The 19,982-nt window shown below is 30.0% G+C and overlaps 1 protein-coding gene across 2 annotated transcripts in view; it reads right to left on the minus strand.

Annotated features, from left to right (window-relative positions):
- LOC128398082 (ras-specific guanine nucleotide-releasing factor 2-like) overlaps positions 1-19,982 on the minus strand; it is a 61,901-nt gene that overhangs the window by 8,128 nt on the left and 33,791 nt on the right. The window contains exons 2-13 of one of the 2 annotated variants that reach the window (XM_053358896.1): positions 11,781-11,887; positions 10,776-10,923; positions 9,799-10,022; positions 9,478-9,707; positions 7,817-8,010; positions 7,621-7,731; positions 7,280-7,546; positions 7,080-7,164; positions 2,983-3,176; positions 1,378-1,460; positions 603-1,267; positions 143-208 (exon numbers count right to left, since the gene is read on the minus strand). In XM_053358896.1, the coding sequence (XP_053214871.1) occupies positions 143-208; positions 603-1,267; positions 1,378-1,460; positions 2,983-3,176; positions 7,080-7,164; positions 7,280-7,546; positions 7,621-7,731; positions 7,817-8,010; positions 9,478-9,707; positions 9,799-10,022; positions 10,776-10,923; positions 11,781-11,887 (2,374 nt within the window). The remainder of the gene's footprint in view (positions 1-142; positions 209-602; positions 1,268-1,377; positions 1,461-2,982; positions 3,177-7,079; positions 7,165-7,279; positions 7,547-7,620; positions 7,732-7,816; positions 8,011-9,477; positions 9,708-9,798; positions 10,023-10,775; positions 10,924-11,780; positions 11,888-19,982) is intronic. The other variant, XM_053358897.1, reaches the window with a different exon arrangement.

Genomic DNA, 19,982 nt, shown 5'->3' on the forward strand with positions numbered 1-19,982 from the left:
AGAAAAAATTTCTCTATGTTAATTTGCAGTTGACTCTCTTATTCATCTATGGGAATTGTAAGAACTTCTTTTTTCTGTTGCATGTATATCTAATTTCACCATGAAACTGAACAAACTGAGAAAAATATAGTTGAAAACTTACCTTTTGTACTAATCTCTGCATCTCTCTGTTGTTTCCTCATAACAAAGGTTATCTCATCTTTTTGGTCTTTGATTTATTTTTTCAAGTGCATTATCATTATGCATATCATGATAAGTACCATGGGAATTGATGACAAGTAAATCAGCAAGATGAGAGGATGATAAGGTTACCAGAACCCAAAGGAGAATAGATGAAATTTTTTTATGGAAAAGAGAGAGAGAGAAAAAAAAATTCAAGATAAATTCAGTTGATTTGATGTTAATCTCTTTCTTTCTGAATCTATCACATATTCAGAATATCAGTAATCAGTTGGAACACAATTAATAGATGAATTTCAACCATCTCTTAATCATGATTAATGGTGAGAAAATTTTACAATTGAAAGTATCTTTGGAAATGATTCTCCCAGTGAATATTATCAGTAGATATTCAATGGAAGATGAAATTTCAGGTGACTTACATTTACGATAAGATAATCTCCAGTGTTGATTGTTACGATAAACGTACTCCTGTTGAGCTTGTTGAAGATTATACAACATTTGGGTGTCCGAATTTGCTGAAACCACCGATTCCCGATGAGCATCCGAGATATCAGATAATTCTGAGGTTGCACTTATCCTTCTTGAATAATCATAATCAAGAGTAATTATATCTGATGGTCCATGAGCACCAAGTCCACTTCCTCTTCCACTTCCTGATCCACTAACACTTACAGCACCAGAACCAACACCAGTACCAGTTAAACCACTGCCACTGGGACCAGTATTATTATTACCAGTTGAACCGGTCATAACGATATCACCACAATCTGAACAGCTAACAATTAAATCATTGGCACGATTAAGCTCCTCCAATGATCCAGTTGGATCATTAAGTGGTACTAATGAGGTACTTTCCGGATAATAGTGAACCTTTTTCAGAGCCTCAAGAACGGTCACTCCGTCGGTGAAAACTCGATATGTTAACAAGAAGGTGTTTAAAAAATCGATGGACAAAAAACGAAGGTCAGTTAAACGTTCAAATAAACGTTCGGGTGAAGCATAACGTATTTGCGGCAGTTTACACGAGTTTAGAGTTCGACTGAAGCGAATGTCAACATCGTCCTTGTACAATCGAGGGTCATTTCTATCACCATGGAAAGAATCAATAACAATAATGATACAGATTTCGAATTAGAATTTATTGGAAAAAAAAGGAAAAATTTGAAATTCGAAAAAATTTCCAATCAATTTTACCTGATCGATTGAGGCATCGTTACCGATGATGAATCACTCATAGTGCTATGGAAGAGATCATTGAAATGAACGTTATCAATGCACTGAAAAGGGAGAGAGAGAGAGAGAGAGAAGGACAATTAATATATTAATTGTAATCACAATCAGTAAATTAGATTAGAAAATCAATATCATTATCCATTCAATTTAACCTTTCAAAAGCTAATCAAGCTGTAATTAAATGTTAACCAACAACATGTATAATTAACTTGTCAACATTTTAAAATGATTCTATTAATTATTGATTGATTACTTGGACAATTAAACAATTAACGAGTCATTTACCATCATTAAAAATGTACATCAATGATAATAATCACCATTGATTTATTGGTTAATTGTTGAGATTATGTATTATAAGTATTGAATAGTCAATCAATTGAAAATGAAATAATCTATTGATTTAATGGGGGAAGCAAATTAATTGATTGTTTGCAATTAAATTAAAAAAAAAGGAAAAAAGAGAAATCAAATTTCAATCAACTTAATCACTTTGAACACAATTTAAATTTGACTGTTTTCACTTAGATATATTTTTTAGAGTGAAAAAAAAACTGTTACTTTCAATATGGATGAAAATGATGATGTAACAATGAAATTTATCATGTGGATCAATGATTTTCAGTATATCATTTTCATCATCATCATCATCATCATCTTCATCTTCATCATCTTCATCTCTATATCAACACTTGAGATGTAAAAACAAACTGAAAATGAAAAAGGATGAAGATGAAATTTGAACATCATGTTACCTTTAGTAATATAAATTCAATGGTTGATAAATTGATGAACACATAACCATTGATGACATTGATTTAAATTGAATCACTGATTAACAATACATGATTAACAATTAAGAAGACCAGAGAAACACTAATGAAAATATAACAATTAGTGAGGAATGATAATAAATATCCTGTTAACAATTAATTGATTGTTAATGTCAAAGGTTTATCACAGATTTGATAGTAACATGAGACGTAAATGTTGATGAACGAAAAAAAAACCAAACACTAAAGCAAATTAATATCAACAAGATAATCAATATCTTGATTAGAAAGAGATTAGTTTAGTTAATTATCACAATTAAAAGAAGAAGAAGAGGAAAATGTATTTGTAACAATTAAGCACAAATTAATTGGAAACAATGAGAAATCAAATTGAGAAGCAAAATGGAAAACACAAAAAAAGGTAAACAAAATGTTCATCTCATGATGAAAGTAACGGTACTTTAAACGATTGCAAGTGAAAAGAAAATCATTGATCAAGACAATCAGTTGATTATAATAAATTAATCTCGTTGATCAGTAATCATAATCTAAATACCAATTTACAATAAAAAGAGATGATGAAGATACAATGATGAAAGATTGAAAGTGTTTCACTACGAAATAGGATGGAGAGAGAGAGAGTGTGTGTGTGTGAGAGAGAGAGAGAGAGAGAGAGAGGTGAGACTGTCTTGACATTCACTCACTCACCATAACAATGAGAGAGTGAGACGATGACAATTAAGTAATGATATTGACGATTATGGTGATGATTGAAGTGAATTATTGTTCTTACCTGTGATATATCACTGGTCCAAGCTGCTTTCTCTTGCATGGTTGGTGCAACCAAATGAATCGAAACGGGTGGACCAGCCTTACAGTCCCAGATTATCTTGAAATCGAGTCCACTGTAGATCTGTTTGTTTCCTGGTAAATGTAACGCTGGTAAATTTGCTTCATTGGCTCGAGAAAAGTAGCTTATGGATCCCTCTATTAGAAGAAAGTTGATTTTATTTATTGATTTTCGTGGAAAAGAATTGAAAATTTTTACTTCATCTTTTTCCAAATGAAACAATTACACCATGAGAACAGACTATAGCAATGAGAATAATAATATCAACATCAACAACAACCTCTTTTCCATCATCATTTTCATCGTCAAGTTAGTGAGAGTATGAGGGAGAGAGCAAAGGAGATGGATGAGGTGTGGATGCTGAAGAGAGTGGCAATCATATGTATTATATGATATGTTCAGTGAGAATGTAAGAAGAGACTTATAAGACTTTTCGAGTTTAGAAAAGGGGAAATGTTGTTGAGTGAAGGTGGAAGATGATGATGAGGTGGAGGTGGAGGTGGAAAATGAGTAGACGAATATTATCCCCGATGTGAACTCTTTCTTTCAGAATTTTCTCTTTTTCTTTTTCTTCAATCATTATTATTATCTGATTCTCGCTGATTCGACTCAACGTTCAGGTGAATTCATGACATTGTTTTCTTGTTTCTTACTAACTTTTTACTATCTCAATGAATTTACAGTTTTCATTATCGTATCTTCATGATTATGATAATATGATCTCTTTGTATGAATGTTTAAAAGTTTGTTTTTCTTTTACAAATATCATGGATTCCTTTCAATTATCGGAATCCTGAGATTGTAAAACTTTTTGATATTATAACTTTCAAGATTAACGATGATAAATGGTGATAATAGTCATGAATTGTTACGATAATATGAATTGAATTGAGTGAGACACTTGAAAATTGAGGAAAAAATCAGCAAAAGAAACAAATTGTTCTGGAATCAAATGTTGTTTCATTAGAACTTTTCTCTATCCTAGTTTTATTACATATATTGTATATTATTCATCATTTTCATGAGAAGATATTAAATTTACCTGAGCTCATAAAATATCCACCTACACTTTTACCTTAACTTTCAATATTACATATCGTCCTACGCTTTGTACACTCCCAGCCGACTTGATCATCTTCATCATCCCTAATTGTTATTACCTAGATTTCCCAGCCAAATACTCCGCCCTCAACATTAACCTTTTAATGAATATAATCATCATGTATTCTTGATGATATAATTCATGATTATGAACTTTTCAAAAATTCAATCAATCCTTTTATCCATAACTTGTTGTATTTCAAAATCAATTTAATTCATCTAAATATCATCTCGATTTCATCATTTTAACTCATACGAAATTGATAACTTTTTCTTATGCAATCGATGAGAAACAATCTTATCATATATGCAATTAAGATTGAGAATTAGCAAAAATTATTAAGAAATAATAATAGAAAACTAATAATAATAATAAGAAAATGAGATAATTTTCAATTTTTAAAATGATATTGAAAAATTTAACACATTCATCTTGTTGAATATCTAATGTTCTGAGTGATCTGAATTGAATCAGATTAAATAATGACATTTAACTTATCTACCATAGATGAATATCAATACAAACTGATACACTGGTAACTTTTGGGTTAGTTTCAGTTTTCAGGATTCTCTTTTATCATCATGAATTTATACACACATTCAATTGAGATTGCTGAGTAATATTGTTACATGTGCACAGACATTTACTTTCTTGTGTCAACCCAGAAAATATCGATCAATTCTAGTATTAAAACCTACATGATAATACAGTAGATATCATCATCATGATGATTACGAGAAGTGTACAGAATAGTTCTGAATAGTAACTATTACATGCAGATACGATTTCTGTAAACACTGTAACCAAATAAACAGAAGTTTGCAAAAAAAAAATGGATCATAACTTAATACATAATGTTATGCAATTGAATTCAATTAAATTGAAATGATACCAATTCTGATTCAGTTCAATTCTTGCGATTATGCAATCGCCATGAGGTTATCTTTATCTCCTCTTGAGATGAAATTCAAGTTGAATTTGCATTCGTTAATTTGACCCTGAACTTGGTTATTATGAGGCTGTGGTTCAATATTATTAATATTTTCTTGTTGTTTTCTTTCATAGAAAAAGTTTCAGATTATTTCAAGTTTACTCAAGTCAGAATAGGAAATGTTCATACAAAGGTATTTATATAATATAATAAGATATATGGAGGTTGAGAGGTGAAAATAGGCCATTCGAACTGTTTGAATACCTGGAAATGTTCAAGGTTGTTTCTTATCATCGATTCCGGGCTCAGAACTTTTTTCTTCTTTTCATCTTATCCCCAACCCTTAATCTTCTAGATAAAGACAAAATTCATGGCGCATTCTCAATTCAAAACACCATGGAAATGATAACCATTATCAACAGTTAGCCACCTAATAGATAAGGTTAATCTGCCGCTTTTATGGTCAACCAGGTCAACTACAGTCCAAGCTAAGAAATTGTATCTTCACTTAATATCAAATTTTTGAGAGCTGATCTTGAAAAAATAGTTCCAAAGCATAGCTGCTAAAATATCAGGCTAATTATTCAAATTGCTGAACTAATACTTTGAAAATTCAGTTAACTTTATATGCAAAATCAACCTCAGATATCAAAAGGTCAAATTAAACAGCAAATTGAACGCTGGTCATGTTGGACAATTGCAAAGGTTTAATATTTATTGAATTTCATCCCGAGGGTGGACAGAAATAGTCTCATGATGATACTAAAGGTAATGCAATTGGCTCTAAAGTATATTTAAAAACTCTGAATAAATTTCAATTCTTGGCATTTCGCAATCACAATGAGGTTATCTTCATCTCCTATCGGAATAGCCTCGATTGTGAAATTAAACCTTTCGCAATTGTCCAGCTTGATTTGCATTTAATTTGCTGTTTAATTGCAACCATGACCTTGGTTAATACAATATGAGTTTAATTTTCTGTCACAAAAAGTAAATAACATGACACTGAATCAAATTTGCAATTTTCATGAGATTTTTAATTCATTATCAACAGATTATATCATGAAAAAAAACATCATTAAAATTGCATCAAACTTGATTTGATTATTTTACAAATAAACAAAAATGATAAAATATTAATGAATAAAAGTAATTAAACTCTCATTGAATATATTAAAGCTCAACTACTCAATTGGCTTATTCACTCAGAATTTTGATACATTACTGTCATGAGAACCGGAAACAGTTCTGCAAGAATTCATATCGCAAATGAATGATATTAAATTTCCCTCCAGGTAAGAAAAAAACTCCAATCCCTGGGAATAAATTAATCTCATCACTTGAAATGAACTCTAATAGATGGCGTAACCGATCATTCTGCAAAAAAAAGTTCTAATTCTAATGTTGCAATTGTGAATCTGAGCATGATAATATTAGAATCATGAGCACCATGGTTAATGTACAATTACTGTGGTAATTTATTTATATTTCATAACTAATCAACTTTTTGTAACACGATGACAATGTTGTAAAAACATCGCTATTATAAATCATTCATTTCCAAATCAATAAGTTCAACTGAATAAAAAGTTCCGAGGCAAAAAAGTTATTAGATTTTATGTGAAAAATTTCAATTTCAAATAAGATATTATCGAATCATGTTTGCTCCTTTCTTGTTCTCATTCATGATGATAATGAGTTGAAATCTGATGAAAAAATAACAATAATATCATCATGAAAGTTGAGAATTACTATTAAATCTCAAAGGTAATATTATCAAATCGGAAGTTGTAACAAAGACACTTGTTGAATGATAATCTTGATTCAATCTATAATAATTACGACTACTTTGAACTTTCATCTATTAGTAACAGAAAAGTAAATATTAATCAACCATGGATTCAGTTTCATGACAAAAAACATGAATAGATTATCCCTTAGGTAAATAGGGATTTATGAGGTTTATCAAGGAAGAAATTATCAATGAAATTATCTCCATGAGATTACCTGCAAAATCATCAATGAGAAAGGCAAATTGTTCAGCGGGTTCTTCAATCAAAGTAGCCTCAGTTAAAGGTATTCGTCCAACATTCTGAAAGTAATTAATATATAATAACATTAAGAGAAAAGATTAATAACGATTAAGGTAAATTGGAAAAAGTTTTTCTTTTTCTTAATAACAATAATATTCTCAGTATTTTCTTTACCTCGACTACATTAAGTTTACCATTTGAAGCTCTTATGCAAAGTAAGATATGATTTGAGAAAAGGAAACATTGTCTGACCACTTCCTTATCACCTTTAAATGAGTTAATCCTTTTAATCACTTTAGGCACAGGTAAATGAAGGACACTTCCTTGACGGATAAAGACTTGATTAACATCAAGTAGGACATCACATCCACCAATGATAATCCTTTCAATGGCAAGGTTCTTACGGATATTTTCAGTCTCGGAGACTTCATCATGCATTTGCTGAGGAAAAAGAGAGAGAGACCAATCAAACAATAATCTCAATAATAATCTTCGAAAATAATAATAACAATTACCCTTGATAACTCTTCCAGTTTACTCTTGGCATTTTCAAGGCTTTTCCTTTCGACATGATTATGTGGTGTATGAGCAAGTAATTCGTGTAGAGTGATAATATATCGAGGAACCTAAATGAAGAAGGAAAAATTTTCTATCTCAATCTATTGTGTTCCATTTGTAATTTTACATATTCCATCAGGTAAATTGTCTTACCTGGTGCATTGGGTACGTTAGAAATGTTTCCAATGTTCGGTTGGCGATCACTGGCTTCTCCTCTAATCGCTTTAATAAGGTCGCAAATTTTTCCTTCGCCTTACATTCAGCAAGAACTTGCAATGAGAAATGATGATTTCTAACATATTCCTGGTAAATGCATAACATGGGCAACAGCATATCAAACAAATCTCCTATTCCCGTTGGTTTAAATTGTCAACAATTTGCAAATCATAACAAATGTATTGATGGTTTTGTTTTTCGCAATTAAAAGTCATAATGTGTGATAAAAGTGAATTTCAATTTGCAAACCAATGTTTTTTTTGTTTCATGATAAATAAGTGAATGAGTGAGTTTTCAATCATTAAATTGTTTGTAATTGATTGAGAGATTCAGATGATTAAAATAATCACCAAGGCAAAAAAGTGCAAACAAAAAGTTCAATTGATTGATTTAGTTTTTTTTTTCGTTTCGTTTGTTGTGAATTTTTTTTTGTTTGATTATGTTGCAAGTAATCAAATTGTAAATCAATCGCAAATTAATCAACAAATTAAGGTGACAAACAAAAATTAAAAGTCCAGGTAAGATGATGGTCAATATTTGCGAAGGTTTTGTTTTAATTGGTCAGTTTCGAGTTGGTTTCAAAATGTTGTTTTCGAGTCAAAATAAGTTCAGATCAAAGTTTTACCAGCATTGAGAATATGAATTGTGTTAAAAGTGTATGTGTGTGTGTGTTTGAGTGTTTGTGTGAGTGTTTTTCGATGCAAATGTTCAATGTCGATAGGGAATCGGGTTAGGGGATAAAAGAAAAGAAAGAAAAAACAAGACAAGAAGAAAGTGCCCAGAAAAAATAGCAAAAAAAAGGGAAACGGAAACAAATGTTCAAAGTTTTGTTTTCGTTTCGAAAAAGTTTTGTTTTCATTTAGTTGTTGGTGTTTTTTTTGTTGTTTTTCACCGACAAAAATCAATCAGAAAATGAATCAATTTTTTTTCGATAAGATTATTGAATGATAATCAATTTTATCATCAAGGTAGCATCATAATTTGATTGTAATCAAAGTGTATTATCAAAGTGTGAGAAAAAAATTTGTCAAGATTCAAAGTCATATGGGTCAGCAATTGGTCATCGGAATAAAAAGAGAGTAGAAAAGAGAAAGAGAGAGAGAAAGCAGAAGCGGGGAAAAAAGGTAAAGTGGAAGAGGAAATTATATATTCGGACAGGAAGTAGAAATATTTGTAAAGGTAACGGAAGTTGCAGGTAAATTCAATTTCGTTGGATAAATGGACCGGCAAGTAGAAAGCGAAAGGTAAAAGATGCAAATGCATTAGAAGAGTAAAGAAATGAAGAAAGAAAGACGAAAAGAAAGTAAAAACCAATGGTTAATAACGGCAACTAATACATGGGTCAGGCCGTTTCGATCACGAAAGTGACCTGAAGCGCTAAAGGTTTACAAGGTTCACACTACCAAACTATTATTAGGAAACTTTTCGGTTTCGCTAAAACTATTATATTGTATTAATAGTAGAAATGGAATTTTGATTTTGAAGTGACAAAGTTTTTTTTCATAATTCCAAGGTAACTATTCATATTTATTAATAACTGATTGTGATTAATGAAAATTTGATTAATTTGTTTACTGATTTAATGGTCAGTTGCTCACCTAATACTAAGGTTGGCCAGGATTCCATGCGAGCGGTCAAACCTTTAAGAAAAATTTGATGTAAAAACATGATTGTTTCACTATTCAAGAAGATTGAATTCAATTCATCATGAGAACAGGGTGGTTTCTGTGAGGATGCTGCCATTTTCAGGGGACGAAGGAAACATGAGACTAAAAGTTGAAGCTGTTCAACATATTCCTCTTCAGCTTCAACCATACGAAAGACCAAACTGATCAGTAGAAAAAAAATTACCCCAAAGTTTTAAGAGTTTGAATAAGAACTTTTTTGTTTTTCTTTTTCAATATTCGTTTGAAACTTACCTGTTACGTTTTCTCATATTTTCTGCATGAGGTGAGTTAATATACTCTTCGACTATTTGTTTCCATCGACGTCGACATAACCAACCACGGAAGAACGATTGAACTTTTTTGATCTTTTTCACCTCTTCCGATTCATCGTCGTTCTCAATTGAATTACACCTTTTGTAAGGTGTAAGTTTCCACTCCTTCTTCAGGGAACAGAGCTGTTTACGGTGGGTGAAAAACTTTAGACCATCAAATTAAAACAATCAACAAAAAGAAAAGAAGAAAATGAAAAGGTAAATTGTCAACAATTAGGATTAAAACACAATTAGAAAATAATTGAGAAAATATAAGTCGAAATCCGATTGGAAATCAACAACTAAATCTACCAGAAGATGTCACTTAAGTTTCTAAATGTACAATAATAGAATCAGATGAAACAAAAAAACTACTCAATTCAAACTAATATCATGAATTTCCTCATGACAGAATCATGAAGACAATTGAGACACAGAGGAAAAAGTAAACATACCGAGAGGTAATAATAGATAATATCAAGAACTTTTATTGGTAAGGGAAAAAGAGATGAGTTGAAATCGTGGAGAGAAAAAAAAAGTTTATATTTCATGAGATTTACTCAGAACTTTTTTTTAAGCTTCGATTTTAATGATTCCTTTCATAAATGTCTTTCATTTTTTTTCTCATTCCATGAGAAAAGATTAAATTGATTGTGTCAGAAAGAAAATGAAAACTATTATAATAAGATAACAAAGAAAAAGAAAAAAAAATCTGAACAAATTTGAATATTCCAAGTAAAGAAGGAACAATTTGAAAAGTTCATAAATGAAACTCAACGAATCTCTTGTCGAAGGGAAAAAGTAACGGTTATTAGGATTTTCACTTGCTTGTTTGCATTAATATCTTGATGGTGGTTTTTGCTGGAGTGTTGGAGTGAAAGGATGAGTAGGGTTGGTTTCAGGGAGAAAAGTTCTTACCTCAGCTCGTAACTTTTTTATCTCGATCGTAAGCTCTTCACATTGTTGAGTATAATGAGATTTAGCGGTTTTCTCAGTTTCAACGATTTGGACTAAATGTAAATGTTTCTGTTCTAATTCCTCCTTGAGAAGAAGCATTTTACTGAAACTGTTTACCGAAAAGATATTTACAGAATTTCCATCCATCAGGGTGAGATAAATGAAGAAGAAAAATGATATTGGAAGAAGAGAATTATTTTTTCTCATATAAATTCATGTAAGTTCATGTTCATCCCATTGAACAAAAAGGAAGTAAAAAAAAAGATAGAAAAACAAATAGGCAAGAACGAAAGAGAAAACGAAAACTGAATAATAACTCAGGTGAAAATTCATTTTCCATTTTTTTCTCCCCTGAAAAAAGAGACTTCATGATGTTGATGATAAAATGGTAACAATATATAATATCTTCAATAGGCTGGAATTTGTTTCATGGTGATTATCATGACACTGAGGAAATAAAATTCTGTGGTTTCTTTTACCTTATTCACGCGAAACAATTGTTTCTTTTTCTTTCGAAAAGATTTTTTTTCAGATTCTTACAGAACTTTCTAAGTTTTTTCACCTTAACCAGCATTCTCTTTGTTCAATCACTCAAATTTCACTCTTACAATTGAGTAAAATATCATTCCTTTCATGGTGATGATGAAGATGCAAAGAAATTCAAATTTTTCGTGTAGCCTTCATTTTACAAGCTCATTGTCATCAATAATTCTGGAAATTCTGGTTACCCTGACTAACTGAATAACTTTTTCATTCTAATGAACTTTCATCACGAATCATGATTATTCAAACTGTCCACAGGTAACTATTATTATCATATCTCTTATGAATATATATCATAATTTAGATATATTTATTGTAAATGTTTGATTTTGTATATTTCTTGTTGATTGTTGCCATTTAAAAACATCATCAACTGTTGGATAATTTAATTATTCAATAATAAACATGATAATATTTACTCACCTTGCAATATCAATACAATGAACCCAGGAATTACATTCAGATTCAGTTTCTGATTTAAATTCATATTGTTTTGATCCTTCCTTGGGAAAGCTAATTGTAAACATATGCTAATCATGTTCAGGAGATAATGATGAATCATTGGAATCCCATGTAACAGGAAAACAGAGGTGATAATTTATGGTGAAAAAAAAGCAACAGAATTGGATAAAAATTCAGGAGATGAAATTTATGTTAGTTTTTGATTGAATTTTTAAAAAGTTTGTTTTTCTCCCTCATGTTTTCATTTATTATATTTGATCAATGAGACTGAACTTTTTTTATCATGTAAATGAATTTATCTTTTTCCTTAACATACTTTATATATCTTGATCATCAATTAAACAAGGTCAACCTGATCAAGTGTCCACTCAGATTATTGAACCCTGCTGACCCTTTCGCTTCATGGTGTTAATAATTTCATGTAATATCATTTGAAATGGGAAAACTTTCAAATCTGAATCTGAAATTTCCCATGTCCAATATTTACTTTGTATCCACATAAATACAACCGATTAAGTTGTATCAATATAATTTCATTTCAATTGCATGAATCATGATAGTTTCATTGAGATAAAATCAATCAACTTACCATGATGATGCTAATATAAAGTTCAGAATTAGTTGAACTTTTGATAATATGAAAAGTTGAGAAAATATTCAAAATCAATTGAAACTATTACCAATCAATTATTTGTTATAACTGTTAATGTGAATACATAGTTAGGCAAAGTTCAGGGAATTTGATTAAAATTTATGGTGAAAATATGAATATAATCTTGTTAATCAGAATTAAATTATTTTCCATTAAAAATGGTTTGATTTTTAATCTTGTATATTAATTAGTAAAAAAGTTTAATCATTTAATCAGCATAATCGTAGTACCTTGTATATTATATATAAATTTAATCAACTTCATCATTTAAACATGTTGGTGATTCTGATTTACATGGTAAATGGCAAAAATTAAGAGGAATTAACTGATTCTCATATTGAACTTATCATGAAAATGAATGTTGCTAGTAAACTTTTCGTGACTAGATTATAAAAGCTAATAGTTGTATACCTTGAAGAGAGAGAGAGAGAGAGAGAGAGAGAGTTCTAGGAGTTCTGGTGAAGGATGTGAAAAGTGATAAGGGGAGAGATGGAGAGATGAACAGGAAGAAAAATAGAAAAAGGAAATTCGGGTGAACTTTTCCTCTTCCTTCCCTACCCACTTTGCTCTCTCCTCTTCGAACCTTTTCCTCTGAACTTGCTGATCTCTTTTCTTCTGAATTTTAGACTCAACAGATAAAAGTTCAGTTCCAATCCTCATGTTCCCCATCTGAAACCTATGTAATTACATGCCAAAGGGAATATCGCTTATGATAGATCGCAAAGAAAAATTTCATTTGCTCTTTCTTTTCATTTGTTGTATTTAACATTGCGATGGTAAACTAAATCTCATCCGAGAAAATTTCCAGCTCTCTTTCTCTCTCTCTCTCTCTCTCCCTGATCTCATGATGATTGGAAAGAGAATAGATTTCATGGAATCAATGATGTTCGAGAAAACCTAGAATTGTTTATCTCTTCATCATCAAGATCATCAGCATCATCATACTATATCTATTTACTATGATAGATTTATGGAAAAAGTGGTTTCAAGTTGATTCCAACGATAATGGAACTTTAGAGAAAGAAAGACAAAAATTCCCCAAACTTAATATCATGAATTCTTCATGAGTAAAAACATGGAACCAGAACCTTTCCATCTCTCTTTAAGAGATATACTCGAAATCCAATTTCAAGTTGATATTATTATCTTTCAATTCACTATCAGGTCAAAATGATCAGGGTGATTTTCAAGATAGTCTCTCTGAATCAGAAATAGAAATCATTTCTTTCATTTGATATATGAAATTAAGTAAATTGGTTACATCTGATGAATTGAAATCGTTTATGATAATCATCATATAATGATAACCATTTCCAGTATTAGATAAAAATTGTTCATGATAATAATCATATCATGCAATGTATATTCAAATTCATGATAATTCATTGCTCAACATTAGCCAGATCATGAAGAAAATAATTTAAGAGTCAAAAGATGACGAAGAAAAGTTTCTAACTTTTTCTATTCTTTATATTTATTTATATATCATGTTTCATGATGATCATCATGAAGTGAACAATGAAAAGGAGTGTCAATGTCATGATGAGAATAAGTTCACCCGAGATAATATATAAAGTCAGAATAGAAAATGAAATTTTAGAGAAATAAAATTTTCTTTTCTCTTGATGTTCCAGAATTTTTTTCTTCCAAAATTCTGAAATAATATTGTTCTCCTCTTTTGTTCACCAACCAAATCTTGGTGAACATGATAACCAATGGTTCTGGATATCATCATCATCATCATCATCATCATGATTATTACACGAAAGTATTATTATTATCGTTATTATTATTATCGGGTAGATTTGTTTTCTCATTGTTGTTTCAGGTTATATCCAGAGGGAATCCTTGTTTTCCAGGTAAGATGAGGATGGTGAACAAGGTGTATCAAGACTTGAGGGTGGAAAAAGGTAATAAGATGAAAGAGTAAAGATAAATGTTGATAAGAGGTTTTCTCATCTTTTACCTGAATTTTCATTGATTCACATTGGGATTAATACACTTGAGTGTCTCTCTCTCTCTCCTTCTCTTCCATTTGATCATCATTATCATCATTACACTTTTAACTTTACCTTCACCAACCTTCCTATTCACTTATCATCATTATCCTATTATCTTATTTATCACCATTGAGCAACTTTATTGTTCATTTTTTATCATATTTACTGATAACATAATTTCAATCTTTACTATGATCATTTTTTATCATCTTTATCATCAATTTTTGTCTCCATCTAAATCAATAAGTAACACGACTTATCATCAACATGATCATCATTTATTATTTATCGAGAGAGAGAGAGAGAGAGAGAGAGAGAGAGAGAGAGAGAGAGAGAGAGAGAGAGAGAAAGATTCTACTTCATCTTTCTGTTTCACTGAATTTCATCCTTTCTGAAAGTAAATTAAATTCATTATGAGCTTAACCATGTTTGCGAAAAACTCATGCACTGAATCAAAATAAAGTAATATCAAGTAATATCAATGATAGAATTTGAGATATTTTCTCTCTCTCTCTCTCTCTCTCTCTTCGTTTTCATTTTCTTCTTGATGAAATAATTTCCAGGTAAAAATAATAAAAGATTTCAACTATTCAATCTTTTTAAGAGAAAATATCAAAAAAAGTTAATTCCAAATTCAGAGAAGAGATACTTTTACTCTTTCTACTTTTCTATCTTATAAATTGATATTATTTCCAATATAATCTTACATTTTCATTCTTATCATCATCTTCATGGTTGAGTTAATTTCTATCATGAAATGAATAATAAATAAAATCAAGATGATGGTGGAAATGAGAGTAGGAAACATACGCCAATGTGATAAAAGGCTTACGACTTTTAAATATTCATCGTTATTCAATTTCCACAATTTTAACATGATGCAAATTCATGAAAACATAATCATCACCCTTTGTCTCATTAATAATGTTATTAAGTTCAAATTGTCTTTAATCATTGAACAATATGATACATAGAAATTTAAATTACACAATCAGGTAATTAAATTAATATGGAAAAGAAAAAAAAGTTAATCACATTAAAAGAATAGAAAAAAAACTTTTCTTTCTCAAAATGTTCTAACGACTTGTCAATGGTACAATCAACTGATTAATATAAACAGTTTGATTACTGATGGTTGTTTATCGATCATTTGAACAATTAACTCGAGGTAACAATTAATTTCCAAACTGTGTCGCCATCTTGAGGTGAGAGGGAAAATTTTCTACAAATTCGATTAACCCTTTTAATAATTAAAGGTGACCACTGATAGTGACCAGAATTATATGAGAATCATGATGTTGATGGTAAGAGATATTATCTCATGAATAAGGTGAGAAAAGAAAAGGTAAAACTATTCATTCAATTTCATCTGTTTTTCTTATCAACTTTTCATATGCACTAGAAGATTAAAGGGATTCTAGGATTGTTTGTGATAATTTAATTATTACAATCAAGAAAAAGAAAGGAAAAAAGAAAGAGCGAAGTTGTAATATTGGTTATTCGATATGTTTTCTTCCAGAGTGAAAGTTATCATTTGTTATATTACATCTAGAGACAGGTAACTGTTGAATGCTACGTTTCTTTACCTTGAAAAAGGAAGAGAAAAAAGTTTTCTTTGGTTCCAATTCATCGAACCAGTGGAATAGTTGAACTTAAGATATTAGTTATTATTGAATTATCCTTGTCAATGTTGGATACACAAAGGTGGAGAGAGAGAGAGAGAGACAAGAGTAGAGATAAATTTCTGAAGTTAACCTTAGGAAGATGAAACTTTTTCTCGTCTCTCTCTCTCTCTCTCTCTCTCTCTCTCTCTCTCTCTCTCTCTCTCTCTCTCTCTCTCTCTCTCTCTCTCTCTCATTCAATGAAATTAGATTTGACAACAAAATACTTGAGGGTGAAAGATCAATGAGAGAGAAAGAGAGAGACAAAGTTCAGTGGTAAGTTAACTTTCAAGGTGGATATTGATATAAGATTGAAAAGTAATCCTCCCCCACCTTCAGTTATCATTAGTTACCTGAATAAATGTTATATCATATATACATTACCTGGATCATTTTGTTTCATATAAGCTGGAAAAAAAAAATAATATCTTCTTAATATTGTAAGTGATATGAAATTGTTTCTCTCTTTCTCTCTTTGGGATTTCCAATGAATCAGCAGGGTGAATTCAATGGTAAGGTGATGGAGAAGAGCATCAAGATGAAAATATTATATGAGAAGGTGGAATAGAAAATGTTAAATTGTGTATAATATTAATAGAGAAATAAAGAAACAAAATCAACCATTTGATGGATTTATCATGTTTCCATCTAATGGCTTTTTCCTCATATTTATTCCCAGTGATATGATGTACTCTCAGTCTCTCCCACTCTGCTATTCTCTCAGCATTCAGTGATTGTCGCGAAAAAATAACAAATTGCCCGAGGCAAATGACCGAATCTTTTTTCTTTCTTATCTTTATTATTATCTTTCTCTATCTAATCTATTCAATAACATTACTCATTAACTTATGAACTTTAAAGATAAACTCTTTCTACTTTTGTCTCTTACAAAATAATTCAGGGAATGATGATGAAATAATCAGATGGATAATCATAGTTATTATCTCTCTCTCTCTCTCTCTCTCTCTCTCTCTCTCTCTCTCTCTCTCTCTCTCTCTGCCTTTACATTTCATTATCATCATGTTGCAATTCATTTGAATTCTGTCACCTTGATAATGACAATCAGCTAAATTGTTTCAATTAGAGTGTCAAAGTTAATGATTAATTGTCATGATAAAAGTTGATTGTCTATGTATTCATTTTATTGATTTTCACTAAATTAAATTGTTACTCTATCTTCATTTATTATCATCAGTTAATTTGGAATTAAATTTCATTACTATTTTTTTGTTACCTTTCTTTTTGTATTGTTAAATTGTTGGTTAATTGTTCAAATGAAAATGCAATTAAATTTTCATTTGCATTTGTTGTTGTTGTTGAATAATGAAAATCAATTTAAATTAAACGAGTTGATTTAATATAAATATTTATCTCGAATAATTGTTAAAACCTGTTAATACAATCCTAATCAGGTAATATAAAGAATCATTGATTAACTAAACAGAGATAATCAATCAGGTAAATATTGAATATAATTTATCAGTATTATTAATATCATCTATCTATGACTGTTTACCTTGATATTTAGATGATCAAATTAAGTTTGATCAAATTACTTATTCATCAGTGATTTAGATTAGTATACAAATTATTTTTGACCAATAAATTCAGTATCAATCATAATCAAACAGCAATAATAATAATAATAATATTATTATTATTCAGAAAAGTTCAGGTAAGATGTTCATTCAACTGAATCAATTCAATTGTATTGGAATAGTTTTGTAATTGTACAAATAAATGTCCCTGGTATAAAACAACAGGTAAATCAAGTGTAACAAAAGGTAAGAGTGGAAAACTTAATGATGAAGTGGCAAGATGGAGAGTGGAAAATGTCCAGAGAGAGAGAGAGAGAGAGAGAGAGAGAGAGAGAGAGAGAGAGAGAGAGAGAGAGAGAGAGAGAGAGAGAGAGAGAGAGCAAGGAATCAATATTTTCTCCTTGTTACTTTTTCCACTCTTTCAACTATCATTCAGTAGATTAAGTTTGAACATTTTGTTTTCCACCATCACCACAACAGCACAACATAAATTACACCAAGAATCAAGTGAAAATCTGAAAACTAGGTCAACTCAGTGTGTTCAGAATATCATCAGATATTATTAGACATGTAATACATTCAATAAACCACCATCAGAATAAGATGAAGATAAAATTTTCAACCATTTCCAATTCACAGTATTGCACAAAAAAAATTCATTTTCCAACGGAAATTAATTGTTAATTAACTTTCTCTCATAATATTAGATTGGTATTAGCAAACAAAAAAGCTAACCATCAGCTCATATTGCAATCATTATAATAATACATGTATATTAAATAATAATTAGTTAAATACGATAAATATTGTTATTATTATTACATCGATGATACATTAATTATCACTATTAATAAATGAGATATAATAAATTTCTGTTTCTCATGTTGTGTTAATAATTTGATTGGTAAAATAATATCACAATTAGTTGATTAGTTTGACTTTTTTATCAATTGTATTAAGAGCCACTAATGGATTAGTTAATTAATCAGTAACCCTAATAAGTTAATCAGTCATAACTGAATTCATAATAATATATCAAAAAAGCTCAATTAACAATCATCATAATTGAATTGATTCATTAATTAAAGATTACTTTTTTTTGCCCAACAATTTGATAATCTAAGCTTGATTAAGATCAATTTATCAAATCAGATGATAGTCAACACGATTAAATCAGTAAAACTATGATAAAATTTAATTCAAGATTAATTGATTTTCTTAATCATTTGCAATCAGGTTGATTGTTGTAACAATTTGGTATTGAAGACGGCTGATTATGAGGAAACTTTTTGATTGAAATTAAAGTGGATGATGATTATAATGATACTCGACAAACAATTTGATGATAATATTAATCATCTTCATGATAGACAATTGAAATCAATCGCAATTATACTCACCAATCAATTCAGTTTTCTAATAAAAAAATAATCATTAAAATGGAGGAAAATATTTCAAGTAATATGAGATAATAATACCCATGAAAATAAACGGTAGTTGAAGCTGATATTTTGTTCAGTTCAGTTTCATGATGAATCCATGAGGTATAAGGTGTTCACGATTTCCTTTTACTAATGTTCATTTCAGTTCAATCTTGGGGTCACGAATAGTGAATTAGTGTATCTTCATTGTTGGTGTTGTTATATTAATACATCAAGAGTTGATTCTTGAAATGAAATTGTGTGAGTTTCAATTCAGAGTTTCACCCTGTAAGATTTAAGGATTTTCACTTGATTTCTATTGAATCTCAAGGCTTAATGTGTAAGTGTGATGCTTATTATTACAATTGAATTTCAATTAAACTCATTGAGAGTATACAAGGAATGAACAACCTTGAGCATCTCTGTTTCCTTTTTCATCTTCATTATCATTATTCCAGAATTCTCAATGTTTTCTCAAAGATCAACAGGTTCTCATCACCAGCATCATCATCATCATGAATGGTTGAGTTGGTGGTAAATATACTTTAGGTAAACTTTTCTAGATGAAAAGATTATATTGGAAACTTTTTTCTTCTCCCCTGTTATCTTCAAACTCCATGGTGAAAAAAAAGAAATTAGAATAAAGAGAAAGATAGACCACAGATCTTATTTGAGATGATTTTCCATGGGATTAGTTGACTCACTTTCCATGAATTTTGAGGTGAAACTTGTAACCTTCCCCCCTTTAACTTTCTCAGGTAGTCAGCATTTTTTATCACTTTTCTTGAGTTCAATTCAATTACTCGTGTCTAAAAGTAAATTGAACTAATTCTGAATCATTATTACATTTGATTTGCTTGCCACTCTACCAAAATAACCTTTAATAATAAT

This window comes from Panonychus citri, unplaced genomic scaffold (assembly GCF_014898815.1).
Source record: "Panonychus citri isolate SS breed McGregor unplaced genomic scaffold, ASM1489881v1 Contig00045, whole genome shotgun sequence".
In the NCBI taxonomy this organism is placed as follows: Eukaryota; Metazoa; Arthropoda; class Arachnida; order Trombidiformes; family Tetranychidae; genus Panonychus; species Panonychus citri.